This window comes from Hydra vulgaris, chromosome 06, assembly GCF_038396675.1.
Source record: "Hydra vulgaris chromosome 06, alternate assembly HydraT2T_AEP".
Lineage (NCBI taxonomy): Eukaryota > Metazoa > Cnidaria > Hydrozoa > Anthoathecata > Hydridae > Hydra > Hydra vulgaris.
In genome coordinates, this window is record NC_088925.1 from 17818554 (window position 1) to 17833846 (window position 15293).

The 15293-nt window shown below is 25.7% G+C and overlaps 1 protein-coding gene across 2 annotated transcripts in view; it reads left to right on the plus strand.

Annotated features, from left to right (window-relative positions):
* The first annotated feature begins 884 nt into the window (after window positions 1-884).
* Window positions 885-15293, plus strand: part of LOC100208604 (ubiquitin carboxyl-terminal hydrolase 5) — a 53599-nt gene continuing 39190 nt past the window's right edge. For both annotated transcript variants that reach the window (XR_010639029.1, XM_065799426.1), the window contains exons 1-3: window positions 885-1175; window positions 4734-4853; window positions 7719-7776. Coding sequence is in view for 1 of the 2 variants with exons in the window: in XM_065799426.1 (XP_065655498.1) it covers window positions 1068-1175; window positions 4734-4853; window positions 7719-7776 (286 nt within the window). In the remaining variant the exon portion in view is untranslated. The remainder of the gene's footprint in view (window positions 1176-4733; window positions 4854-7718; window positions 7777-15293) is intronic.

Here is a 15293-nt window from a genome sequence, read left to right on the forward strand (position 1 = left end):
ATGGGGCTTCCCATAGAAGAAAAGAATTTTTAAAAGAATCATTAAAAAAGTCTTTTATAAAATTTGATGAAAATGACAGTATTCCACAACAATAGTTGCAAATAATAATCTTCGCCAAGTAATTGCACAAAATAACCTATTAAATCAAGGTCAACCAATTCGAGAGCAGCACATAAAAAGATGCTATATGTGTTATCGTGTTCATGACAGAAAAACCCGTCTGCAATGTGCATCATGTAGCCATTCTGTTAGCAAAGCTCATGGCGAAATTGTTTGCAATAGTTGCCTTATTTAGAAGATATATTTTGTTTTTATTTGAATAAATTGTATAAAATATAACTTTTACTTGAAAAACATTGAAAGCGCGCATTTAAATTTAAAAAGTTTAACATATTTTGTATAAAAACCTATATTTTTAGTTTGGGTAGTTTAATACCCCAGCCGTCCTCAAGGTAACTTTTTTTGTCCGTCCTTCAATGGATAATATATACACTTAAAAAAAATAAAAGTAAATAAAACTTAAGAAGTTATAAATTAATTCAACAAACTTTTTTCCAAACTAATTTTGGATTTCATTTCGAGGAGCTTTCCTTTGAAGCAGAATAGTTTTGAAAAACTTTGATTTTTACTTCGAATAAAATTATTCTTTTATTCAAAAAAACAAACAAACAAAAAAAAAACTAAAAGAAATCATTTTATCTATAGAAGACACATTTTTATATTTTTAACACTTTTAAGTCAAATGAATACCTAATACATGTATTATATCGAATTCTCAGATTATGTTTTTATGAAAATAAAATTTTTTTGAAAATAAAAGTTTTTATGAAAATAAAATTTTTAAGATATTTTATATTTTTCGTGGTTCTCTGCGACAAATTCTTATGGTCTTCTTTGAGTCTCCGCATTCTTTAGTTTTTATTTTTATTGATTATTTGTATTTTTTCTCTTTTTTACATATTGTATGAGGATAAACAATAAATGTAAAAAAAAAAAAAGTATTAAAAAAAAAATTATGGGATTTTTTGTCAGTTACACGCATTGCGATACCCAATAAACATCAAATAATGGCGGACAATTCTGCAAATAAAATAATATCATCATACAGTTTTACTATTCCCAATTCTGGTGATAAAATCTATAAAGAAGAGTGTGTATACTGCTTTGATTCTGCGGTTAGCATTAAAGTCGTTATTTTTAAGATATAATTTTATAAACTGCATATTAAGAACATCTAAAAACATGCTGTTAACTCTTATCTTGTATTTGACCCAAACTGACTTGCTCTAAATTTTTACTTTTAGCTAAGTTTTTTTTTTTATTATTTTTTTTTATTAAAACGCCTGGCAACTTTACAAAAACAGTTTTTTCTTGCGCTTCTCTGTTTCTAGTTGTGTTTTGTCCAAATGACATACCAGTAAACAATACTATAACGTATAAAAGTCAAAGTTGTTTGATGAATATTTTGTCTGTTCTTATAACTTCTTTATTTTTTTCTTTTTATCTGTTTTAAAAAAGTAAAAGCAATTTGGTTTAACTATATTATTGACATAAGCATACTTTTCTTTTAAAGTCTTTTAGAAATATTTGTATAGAAAATTTTGGATAGAAAATGTTTTTAAATCTGTTTTGGTATTAATGGAATGTTACTTATTTAATGTATCGTTCAAGACTAAAAAAATGCTAAAAAATGCATTTATTAAAGCTAATCTGATAATATTAAAAAAATTTTTCATTAGTTAAATAATAATTATGCAAATTATTAAATTTTTATTTGCATGTCATTATTTATATTCTGATACTGTTTTTTTAAATTTTCCTGAGCATTTCAGTCCTAAACCCACCTGTACATGTAGGGAAGTTACATGTAGGGAAGTTACATGTAGGGAAGTTGTAGTTACGTGTAGGTTACATGTAGTTACATGTAGTTACATGTAGGGAAGCTACTGGCTTTAGTATGAATAGTAATAACACCTGGAAACAATGATTTTGTTTTTGAACCAAAATTAAATATTTTTTTATGTATTTCCACCTGCTGAATTCAAATATGACATTAAAATATAGCTCAAATTTAAGAAATACAGACAAAGTATATGCAGATAATGAATAAATTTTTGATTTAAATAATTTTTTTTTTATAAATATTCATGTTTTATTCATGCTTAAAAATTTTGAAATGAATTATGTGTGTTTGATTAAGTGTTGGCCTGATATATATATATATATATATATATATATATATATATATATATATATATATATATATATATATATATATATATATATATATATATATATATATATATATATGTATATATATATGTATATATATAAATATATTAATGTATATACATATATTTACATATATATATATATATATATATATATATATATATATATATATATATATATATATATATATATATATATATATATATATATATATATATATATATATATATATATATATATATATATATATTATTTCATTTACTAATGTAATTTTTCATGACTAATCAACATGTCAAAGAAGTGTCTAAATTTAGGTGACAATTTTTGTTATACTTGTGGCAAAATAACCTTTTTATCACAGAAAAGAACCATGTTGTGGTTCTTGAACATCTTGTGAAGACTGCTTACCAGCATTATTTTGATTTGAAAGTATGGGACCAGGCTAAATCATGGGCTCCACATATGCTGTAACTCTAAAAATGAGAACAGTTAGATACAAGGATGTGAAGTCTCAATCTTCTATCTGCCATTCAACCTCTTCTAAATTCAGTTAGTTTATCTTTTCCAACTCCATCACATAGTTATGAGTTAGAAGCAGTTAGATCTGGACTTGTCACAGGAAAGGGCAGAATTTCTAGGGTCAAAACTAAAGTATTGGAATTTTCTCCTAGTTAATTTCAAAATTTTATTTTTCAGAAAATGGCAGCAGAATCTGATTTCTTTTTTTTAGAAGAAAAATAATCTTGTTGTTTGCATAAAGTCTTTAGATTAATGTATTTTCTCAATTGGAACTATGATCAAACTGAATGGAGATTATTCCTAGACTCATCTAAGCTAAGCTTGAAAGCTGTACTTGTACTGCACAATACAGTTGTTCCTATTGATTATGCAGTTCACATAAAAAAGACTTATATAAACATGAAAATATTTCTCTACTCAATCAATTACAATAAATACAAACGAATATGTAGTGGTTTAAAAGTTTTTGCTATACTTTCAGAAACGAATTAGAGTAAACTAAATACTGCTGTATGTTGTGTAAATGGGACAGTAGAGACAGAAGTTCACATTATATAAAAAAATGACTGACCTGCAAGAAATCTTAACACAGATGAAAGAAATGTAATTGGTGAACTACGAGTGGATCAAAAAGATGTTTTTCTTCCACCCTTACATATTAGGCTGGGTTTAAAGAAAAATTTTGTCAAAGGTATAAACAAAGAAGGACAGGCTTTTAGGTATTTAAGAATTAAGTTTCAAAAAATTAGTGATGCAAAAGTTAAAGGAAGTTTTTTTGTAGGGCCACAAATGCGTCAACTTACGATGAATCTTTTATTTGATGAAGTTTTGAAGCAGCAAGAAAAAAAAACTTGGTAAGCTCTCAAGGGAATGATCGGTGAATTTTTAGGCAACAACAAAAAAAGATAATTACATTCTATTAGAATAAAGCTATGATTGCAGATTAGTGTTGGTTTTTGTGTAGAAATGCTCTAGAACTCGCAGATAAATGGAAAACAAAATCTCTTGACAGTAATCCATTATCATCTTTATACCTATTAGTTTGATCATCATTCTTAGTTTAAAACTATTAGAACATAACTGTATCAAAAAAAAAAAAACCAAGCATACTTCAAATATTATTACAATATGTAAATTATATAATTGCTCTGCTGCCAATTAACTGAAAATTAAATTGATATTGTTTATCTCAGAAACTAGAGCTAATAAATACTTTTCATTGTTATTTATTTATTTTTTTTCAGCCCAAAATTAGTATAACCTGAACAAAACAGTTAAAGATACATAGATACTAGTTTAATTATAAATTCTTATCCTCCTCTCTTCTTTTTACCTAGCACAGTATCAATGCTTTTCAAAATCAAAAAAACAAATAAAAAGTTATTTGCTATGTTTACACCTAATATGAAAATTGTTTTGTTATGAAAGTAATATGACAATAATATTAACGGTTTTTTGTTCAGTAATAATGTTATAGTAACCATGTTATGAAAGTTTATTGTATTTTAACATTGTTATACTATAACTTGTCATGGTAACAGGTTTAATTATAAACCAATATAACAACAACGCTCCATCATAAAATTTTGAAAAACACAGAATTTAAAATTGAATAAATGTAATTAGATTTGAAAGAAAAAAATGTTTAAAGGGTTTATTAAAATAAATTATCAACATTTAAGGTATTTGCCAGTCCCTGAACTAGGGTAGGTATTTTTTTTAACAAATTGAGCCAGCAGATAACCAATAATAATTTAAGTAAGAATTTAAAAATTGTTATTTTTATTTAAATAGATTTTCAATTTGGAATTATCTTATGTTAATATTAAGATTATCCAATCTTAATATTGGGATTATCTAATGTTAATATTGGGATTATCTAATGTTAATATTGGGATTATCTAATGTTAATATTGGTTTTTTCAAGAAATACTTATTAAAGCCTGACTAAGTATTTAAATTTGTTTATTGTTGATATTTAGATATCAGATGGAGGTATATATGTTTGTTTATCAACACTTTGGTCTACTTGTAGAAGACACCTTCATATACATGTTCGAAAAAAAGAAAAAACTGTATTTCTTCATTTAAAGAAAATAGAGGTAAGTAAAAAACTCTTATGTTGTTTTTTTGGTGTTTTGCTTATGCTTGATAATTCCTTTTACTTTTCTGTTACAAATAAAAAATAAGAAAATCTAATCTTTGTTTTGATACAAGAAGATACTTTGATTTTTTGATGTGGCACGATGGTTAGACACAGTAATTTTTTGTTTTAGCATTTGACCATTACAAAATTCAAGTTCTATTAAAAAATGCTTAGTGTAAAAATACTAAGTAGGTGAAAACACCTGTGGAAGATTCTGTTTGGTGAGATTTTGAAAGCGCAACAGTGTACATTTAAAAGAATTATATTCTTTAAGAAAAAAATAATTTTTTCTCAAATAAAAACAAAATCCAAGGATTCTAATCAAAAAAAGATACAATTGAGAATTGTTTTTTCTTTTGATTGTTCGCCTTGGGGAAACATGACCTTTAGTAGTATAAGTCCTTAGAGCTAATATTGGAAGATTAGTCACTACATGCATTTCAAGAGAAATTAAATTGTTCATAGAGAAAAGGTTTAAGATTTTATTTCAAAACAGTTTTTTTTAGTATAGTTAATACTTTTTTTCTGTTTTCCATTGTGGGTTAAATGGATCACTGGAATTGTGAAATAATGTTATAAAGATATTTGCTGTGAAAGCGAAATTTAAATCCTATGAATATTAAACCTTGATATTGTAATATGAAATATTGTCACTGTAATATGAAAGGTAGTAAGTACAGCTATAATAAGAAATAATTAAAAAAAAAAAAACATTTGTTATGGTTGCACCTAAAATGAAAGTTGTTTTGTCATGAAAGTAGTATCACAATAATATCAATTCTTTTTCATTCACTATGTCATAATAACCATGTTATGAAAAGACATTGTATTATAACATTTTTGTACTCTAACTTGTTATTTTATCAGATCTGTTTATAAATCAGAAACTCCAATTAATATGAAAAACTAAAACAGAAAAGTCTTTAGATAATAATTACAAAATGAAATACAAATAGAATTGTATTATTAGGCTGTATTATTGTTACAGAATTTTTAAGATTTTTTTTTAATAATAAACAAAATTTCTTTATTTTTGTTTCTAATTTTATAATAATGTATATATTTGAAAAACTTTACTTTTTTGGAGATTTAGATATGGTCTCAAAGTTACTTTTAATTCGGACCGTAGAGAAGACTTTACTTCTAAACAATTTTTGTTTTTGTTTCGTACATCGTTTTTATATCAGAACATATTATTGTTAAATCACCCCAAATAATTTTTTAACCACTCATTTGGCTTAAATTTATCCGGTCTTATTTTAGTATTTAGTTAATCTTATTACAATATTTTTTAATATATGATTTATCCGCTGATTTTCATATTATTGCTATTATCAAGGAACTTTTATGCTATATTATCTAACATTCATTACTCAGCTTTTTTTCGTCTTTTATTATTATTCAGAGAATTACCACATGTTTAAATCCTTACATTTATATATATTTACAATATATATATATATATATATATATATATATATATATATATATATATATATATATATATATATATATATATATATATATATATATATATATATTTACAATATATATATATATTTACAATATATATATATATTTACAATATATATATATATTTACAATATATATATATATTTACAATATATATATATATATATATATATATATATATATATATATATATATATACTTTTTTCTACTATCATACATCACTTGATTTTTAGTAATGATTTTAAGTTGCGCGGGTTGTTCATTTTCTTACACTTTAGATTGGTTAACAAAATTTGAATGAAGTATCTATGACAGAGGTAGAGTTTTTTGAAGACTCTATTGTGTTTTATTTAATTTTAAAAGGGTTTTTAATAGGGTATATTGCCATTTGATTGTTTTTGGTTTATTTATGCTGGAAGTACCTGTTTGGTTTAAATGGTCTTGAGGGAAAATTATTAGTATTTTTATTTGCATGCTTTAATTGCTTTGGTTTTGTTCTGGTGTTATGGTATTAGAATTTTAATTTATTGTGCTTAGCGTTTTCTACCGGTGGTATGGTATGTGATTTATTTAATTTTTTTTTTTATATTGTACAGTAGATCTACACTTTTTATGTCATATCATCAAAAAACATAAGTGTTTTACAAATTTGGGTTTGGTTGAGTTTTGGCTATTTGTAGTGAATCCTTTTTTACTACAGTATGGATTAGGCGTAAGTCACGGGGTAAAGCATAAGTGGCGATGACGTTTGTCTGACAGGATAAACTAGTTATAAGTGCTAATCCTCATCGAAACGCCAGTAATAATAGACGCGACTCTGAGGAGATGTTTATCACTTAATCACTACACAAATTATATTTACATATCAGCATTAATGTTTTTTTTCCATTCTGAGGCCTTACATTGTTGTATGCATACTTTTTATTTTGTAATCAATTTTTTGTTTTAAAAGTTTTTGTTTGGTGACATTTTTTATATATCTTCGTTCATATTCGTGTTAATAAAACAATTTATTGTTTATTATTATTGTTAGTACTGTTTAGGTGCATTGTCTTATTTATATTTTAAATATTCCTCTATTAATCTTTGTTTTTTGTCTTGACAACTGTCAAAATATGCTTTGTTTGAAAAATAATTCTCCTTTATTCTAATGTACTTCATTTCTTCTCTCAGGCGTTCACTGCTCGTGTGTGACCATTCGGCGAATTTTATATGCCAAAGTTTTTAATAAATTGTATTATTAAGCTGTATCATTGTTACAGAATTTTTAAGATTTTTTTTACCAATAACAAACAAAATTTCTTTATTTTTGTTTATAATTTTATAATAATGTATATATGCTTAAAAGGTTATCAAAGATAATGAAAGTTGTTCTCCTGAAAAGAAACCAACAAAGCTTGCAATAGGTAAAATGTTATATTTTTTTTTTTAAATTTAGTTTTAAATTTTTATGTGTTGTAATTAGATATGAAGCTAGGTAAAAATCACGATTCCTTTTTATTATATTTTTCTTCAGGTCTTTGCAACGTAAAAAATAAATTAAATTTTGCTAATTAATTTGTGTTGTAGATAAACATGCAGATAGGTAAAACAGCCTTTTTTTTTGTTTTTTTTGGATTTTTAAAATGTGTGTATGTATATATATATATATATATATATATATATATATATATATATATATATATATATATATATATATATATATATATATATATTTATAAATTAGTAAAAAACACTTATCTAACTTTTAAAAATAAAAAAAAGTGAACTAGGGCATGTTAGTAAAATAAAACTAGACAAAATTAATAACTCTATTCGGAAAAAATCAGGTTTACATCAGTGGAAAAATACCACTGATGTTATAGATTGGTTTTCTAAAATTAACAATAAAAATGAATGCACATTTATACAATTTGATATTATTGATTTTTGCCATTCAATTACAGCAGAAATTTTAGATAAAACAATAGAATTTGGAAAATTCCATTTAGAAATTACTGAGGACACTATCCGTATAATTAAGCACTGCAGAAAAAATTTACTCTATTTTGATAAGGAAATGTGGAAGAAAAAAACCACGTACGAATGCTTTAATGTAACAATGGGAAGTTACGACGGAGCAGAAATTTGCGAATTTGTGGGTTTATATATTTTAAATATCCCTAGCTAAAATAATCCAAATTAATCAATTAGGTCTTTATCGCAACGACGGTTTAATAATAATGCATAAAAAATCAGGGCCATAACTCGATAAAATTAGAAAAGTTATTATTAAAGTTTTTAAAAATATTGGCTTCCAAATTGAAATAAATATAAATTTAAAAATAGTCAATTTTCTTGATGTCACATTTAACCTCTCAGAAAGTTCCTATAAGCCCTACAAAAAACCTAATGACGAATTATTGTATATTAATATATAATATATTAGTATATTAATATATATATATATATATATATATATATATATATATATATATATATATATATATATATATATATATATATATATATATATATATATATATATATATATATATATATATACAGTATTGGACAAAACATTTGCAACCAACATTGAACAATGCTAAAAATTGTTCCTAATTTTACATGTCTTAAAAACGAAAGGAACTATACTACCACGTCAAACAGTTCAGGAGTCTGGAGTCATAGCATGCCATGACATGAGCAATCAGGTGACAGCACACAGGCAGAATTTCGTTGACAAGTGCCATTTTGCAGCGAACAAAACAAGTGCAACTTTTTTGGTTTATTTCATTTTCTTAGGTCTGGACCGTGTCAAAGTCATGGAAGTTTTTTAATAATTAAAAGAAGTATCCAGAAGTTTCCAGAAGCACGCAGAAGCTTCCAGAAGTTTCCAGAAGAAGCATCTGGAAGCATCCAGAAATATCCAGAAACATTCAGAAGCATTCAGACGCATCCAGAAGCTTCCAGAAGCATCGAAAAGCAGCATCTAGAATCTTCCAGAACAGTTTCACACAGGTTCATTTTACTATATAAGAGACATGTAAATCGACATGTAATTCAGTCAGTATATGGAAGTCAATCAGTCAGTATTATCAAGACAGTTGATTAAAGTGAGTTTTATCAAAGTGTTCCAAATATCGTTCTACGGGGAAGTTGGCAGCAGATAACAAAAGTGGAAGACCGCGTTCCACCACTTCTAGAGAGAATTCTATGATCGTCAGATCTGTCAAGAAGGATCCCTGGATATCATCAGTCAATAAGCAAAAGCAATTAGAGCTGCCTGTATCGGACCAAATAATCAGACGACGTGCTGTTGAAGCCGAATTGTTTTCTCGACGCCCTGCAAAGAAACCGCTGATTTCACTAAAAAACCAGAAGAAAAGACTCCTGTTTGCTACATCTCATATTGAATGGAATGTGCAGAAATGGCGAACTGTCCTGTTCAGTGATGAATCGAAGTTCAACATCATTGGGAGCGATGGCATTTGCCGTGTACGTCGACCGGCCAGAAAACGCCTCAATTTACGTTACTGCCATAAGACCGTGAAGCATGGTGGAGGCAATGTAATGGTCTGGGGGTGTTTTTCTGCTAACGGTCTAGGTCAAATACATCGAAATGATGGAATAATGGACCGTTTCATGTATAAAAATATCCTGAAAGATGTTATGTTACCTCATGCTGAATGGGATATGCCAATAAAATGGGTTTTTCGGCAAGACAACGATCTGAAACACACTGCAAAAGTAGTCAAGCAGTGCTTTCGAGACAACAACCTATCGGTGATGGATTGGCCGCCTCAATCTCCGGATCTTAACCCTATCGAGAAACTGTGGGAGATTGTCAACCACAGAATTAATTGTGAAGGTGTTCGTAATAAGGATCAACTGTTTGAACAAATCCAAAAGGCCTGGGCAGCAATTCCACAAAGTTTCATTGATTACCTGATCGAATCTATGCCTCGAAGATGCAAGGCTGTGATCGACAATAAAGGATTTACTACGAAATATTGATAGCGAAATACAGCTTGGTCAACATTTTGTCAAGTTGCACTTGTTTTGTCCAGAAGGAAATCAACTTTTTGTAATACTTTTGATTAATTTATTAATTTTTGTGTACAAATAATGAACTTTGTGATAAATAAAACTTGAAGAACTTTGTCTCTAAACAGTTACATAGTTATATATACAATATAATATATATATAATATAATACATAAATAATATAGTGTATATATATATATATATATATATATATATATATATATATATATATATATATATATATATATATATATATATATATATATATATAAAAATATATATATATAAATATATATATATATAAATATATATATATATATATATATAAATATATATATATATATATTTATTATAAAGCATAAAACAACAGCTGCTAACTAAATTTTTATTTTGATCTGTTTTTGCACAGATCGTCATTAGGTGTAAAATATAATACAAAAAATACAAATATTAGATAAAAGCATCAAAGAAGACATTAAAAAGAAGCCATAAATGCTATATATCAATGTAAATATAAAATTAGCAAATATTATTTAATTCCATTTTTTTGGGCAATTTTTTTAAACAGAGGTCTCGAACTGTTTGTAGATAATTTAATGCCACTCTCATTGTTAAGAAGTTGGGGAGCCTGTTTTATTTCCTGGTATGTTTATGTGATTTTGTAGACATCAGTGGTTATGATGATAATTGTACAATTCATATCTAAGAATGCAATTTCCTTTTTTATCATTTTTGCACTCTTAATCTAAAATTGTGCGCTTTAACTTTTCAGAAAAAGAAGAAAAAATAAAGAATAATGAAAGGAAAGATTGCTGCCCACTGCTAAACCCTTAGTCGATGTAGCAGCACTCCTTTGTGGCAGCAGGCTATAAGGTAGTGGATGTATGTACTGAAGCCCTCACAACTTCTTGTTTTGTATGATGTCATCAGTGTGCATCTAATGCTAATAGAAAAGAACTAAATAAATAAAATATTAATAAAAAAGAAAATGAAAAATTTCTAATGATTGTTTAAAATAAACCTGTTTTATATAAATTATCAAAAATATAATATGTAATATTATTTATTTATATAAATATCTATTTTTTATTAGATTTAAATTATTTTTTTTTTTTGAATTAATTTTATAAACAACTTTTAATAGCAATTTTATTTTTATTTTATGTATTTTAATAATTTCACTTTTAATACCTTTTTTTTTTACAAAATATGCTTATTGCATTTTGTTTTTTAAAAATTACTTTTAAGAGCAAAAGACTTTGGCACGAAAACTAATGTTATGTAACATAACTTAAAATGAAAAATGTAATCAAACTGGTTTCAATAAGCATTAAAATAACGTTTACGTTAAAATTTTTGCAAAAATAACTTTGATTGGGCTTTAAAAGCTAAAATAATCATTCTATTTATAAAAACTATCGAACAAAAAGTTAAATAAATACTAAAATGTAAATTTAAATTTATAATAATTAATTGTAACGTTTTAACATAAATGATAAAAATCGGACTGCGTAATTCAAAATAGTTCAACGCTTTTATTTTTTTTCAAAAATGAATCAGGTTTAAAAAAAAAGAAGCTGTACTATACATAACATTAATGTGTGTTCAACTTTTCTGTTTTGTATGTAAATAAAAAAAGTTCAAAAAATGAAATTTATATACTATACTGAATTTACTAATAGTTTTAGAACCTCTAAAACTATTATAAGATAAATGCACACAAAATATGGTTGGACAAAATGATATATATATTTATATATATATATATATATATATATATATATATATATATATATATATATATATATATATATATATATATATATATATATATACATACATACATACAGGATGCAGAAAAAGTTCCCGTACAAAAAAATAAACAGCAAAAACAGCAAATGTTCCTGTACAAGACGAGAAACAAATTACACTTTAATTTAAAACAAATAGTACTAAAAAATACTAAAAGAATACAAAGGAATACAAAACAATACTAAAAACACACTATATATTGAAAGAAAACACCTACAGATAATTTTTTTAAATTATACTTTTGTACGGGAACTTTTTCCACACCCTGTATATATATATATATATATATACAGTAACGCGTAAAAGTAACCGGACAAGAGCATAACTTGAGATAACTTTTGAATGAAAAGTCCAATTTCTTTTAAATGTTCACTGAAATGTCAAAAAATTGATTACAAATCTAAAAACAAATGAATTTTTACTAAATCTAAGGAATTTAATCTTAAAAGTTCATTTAATTAAAATATGCGCATGCAAAAGTATTCGGACAAAAAAAAACTTGAATAAGATTTTTTTTAAAAAACATTTTTTAAATTGAAAATGCTTTATTTTAAAGTATTACTTTACTACTTTGTCAGGAAGCCCTTAGCATTAATTACTGCTTGACAGTAGCAAGGCATTGAGTCCATAAGCTTCATAATCACAATAATTTTGATTTTTCGCATTCTTTTTTCAGAGTATTATATGATTTATTAATCATGTTTACTTGTTAGTTTTCGACCTGAAATTTGTCAATCAATGAGCTTACATAGACATTCAATAGAATTAAGATCAGGACTTTGCTAAGGCTATTTGATTAATTGAATTTCTTTAGTTTTGAAAATGTTTTTCACAATGATTGAAGTGTGCTTTGGGTCATTGTCTTTCTAAAACATCCTTCCTCGAGGCATTTTGTCTTTAGCATGTGGTAGCATAACATTCTTAACTATATATTTGTACATATTTTTGTCCATTATGCCATCAATCAAATGGATAGGACCGATACGATCTCTATTCGAGTTAGCCCAGTTCATAACGTTTCGACTTCTGTGCTTTACTGTTGGTAGCTGGTATTTAGGATCGTTTTTATGGCCTTTTGATCGACGGACATATCTAATATTATCAGATCCAAATAACATAAACTTTAAAAACGTAACGTAAACATAAAAGTACTTTCAATCACTGTTTTCTTGCCCAAATCAAATGTTCATTAGCAAATCTTAAGCCTGCTTTTCGATTCTTTATATAAATAAAAAGTTTCTTTTTATTTATATAAAGAATCGAAAAGCAGACGTCTTCCAAGTAGATTTGCAGACCTCAAAAGACATTTGATTGTGTCAACACCACATTTTTCATTATAAAGTTCTTTAATTTCAGCATTTACCAAGACAGCATTTTGCGTGGAACATTTTCAGGGCTCGAGGATGGATATTTCAGCAGTGTAATGACTCAAAAGACACTTCAACCCTTATAAAAGACTTTTTCAAAAACGAAAAAATTCAATTAATGGAATTGACATAGCAAAGTCCTGACCTTAATTCTATTGAACATCTATGGAAACACATAGATTGACAAATTTCAGGTTGAAAATCAGCAAGTAAATTTGATTTATTGAATATTCTGAAACAAGAATGGCAAAAAATCAAAACTATTGTGATTATGAAGCTGGTGGACTCGATTCCTTGTCACTGTCAAGCAGTAATTAATGCTAAGGGCTTCCCGACAACGTACTAAAGCAATTTACTTTAAAATAAAGTATTTTCAATTTAAAAAATGTTAAAAAAAAAATTCTAATTCAAGTTTTTTTTTTCTGTCCAGATACTTTTGCACGTGGAAATTTTAATTAAATGAACTTTTAAGATTAGATTGCTTAGATTTAGTAAAAGTTCATTTGTTTTTAGATTTGTTATCAATTTTTTGCTATTCAGTCAAAATTTGAAAGAAATTGGACTTTTCATTCAAAAGTTATCTCAAGTTATGCTCTTGTCCAGTTACTTTTGCATGCTACTGTATATATATATATATATATATATATATATATATATATATATATATATATATATATATATATATATATATATATATATATATATATATATATATATATACATATATATATATATATATATATATATATATATATATATATATATATATATATATATATATATATATATATATATATATATATATATATATATATAGATTGTTGCATTTGGGAAGCACGGAAGGAAAAAAATGGTTCTTACGCCAACAAATACATCACTTTTAATTACTTTTGACTTTCGTCCAACATTTGCGTGTTGGACGAAAGTCAAAACCATTAATTTAATTTCAAATTAATCGTTTTTTAAACCGCAAAAACGCAAATTTAATTGACCAGAATGTTTTTAAAACATTCTGAATGTTTTTAACAATATAAACAATGTTTTTATTTTTATTTTTTTGAATAAAATGTTTTTATTTTTATTTATTTTACTGTAAATCATGTGCGGAGTGTTGCTACATCGACTATCTTATAGTCTGACTCGCAACAAAGTGCTGCTACTTGGACTGACAAATAGCCTGACTCGCAACGGAGTGCTGCTATATCGACTGACAAATAGCCTGACTCGCAACGGAGTGCTGCTACATCTACTATCTTTTAGCTTTACTCGCAAGGGAGTGCTGCTACATCGACTGAGGGTTTGGTTGGGTCAGGCAGTCTATCAATTAATAAAAAAAAATTCCGGTCTTGCATTTTAATTTTAACTTTTTGTCAACAAGATACGGAAAAAACTTTCTGACAACATATAAGAGTTATATATATATATATATATATATATATATATATATATATATATATATATATATATATATATATATATATATATATATATATATATATATATATATATATGTATTTATATGTTTATATATGTATGTATTTATATGTATGTGTATGTATGTATATATATTCTATACAGTAAACTACATGTATTATATAAATTGATTCATAAAATATTAGGGTTATTTCATAACAAATCACCTAATAGATCTATGGTTATCATCTCAAATTTGCTTCAAACATTGACAAGCCAAAGAATTTATGTAAAAAAAAAATTTT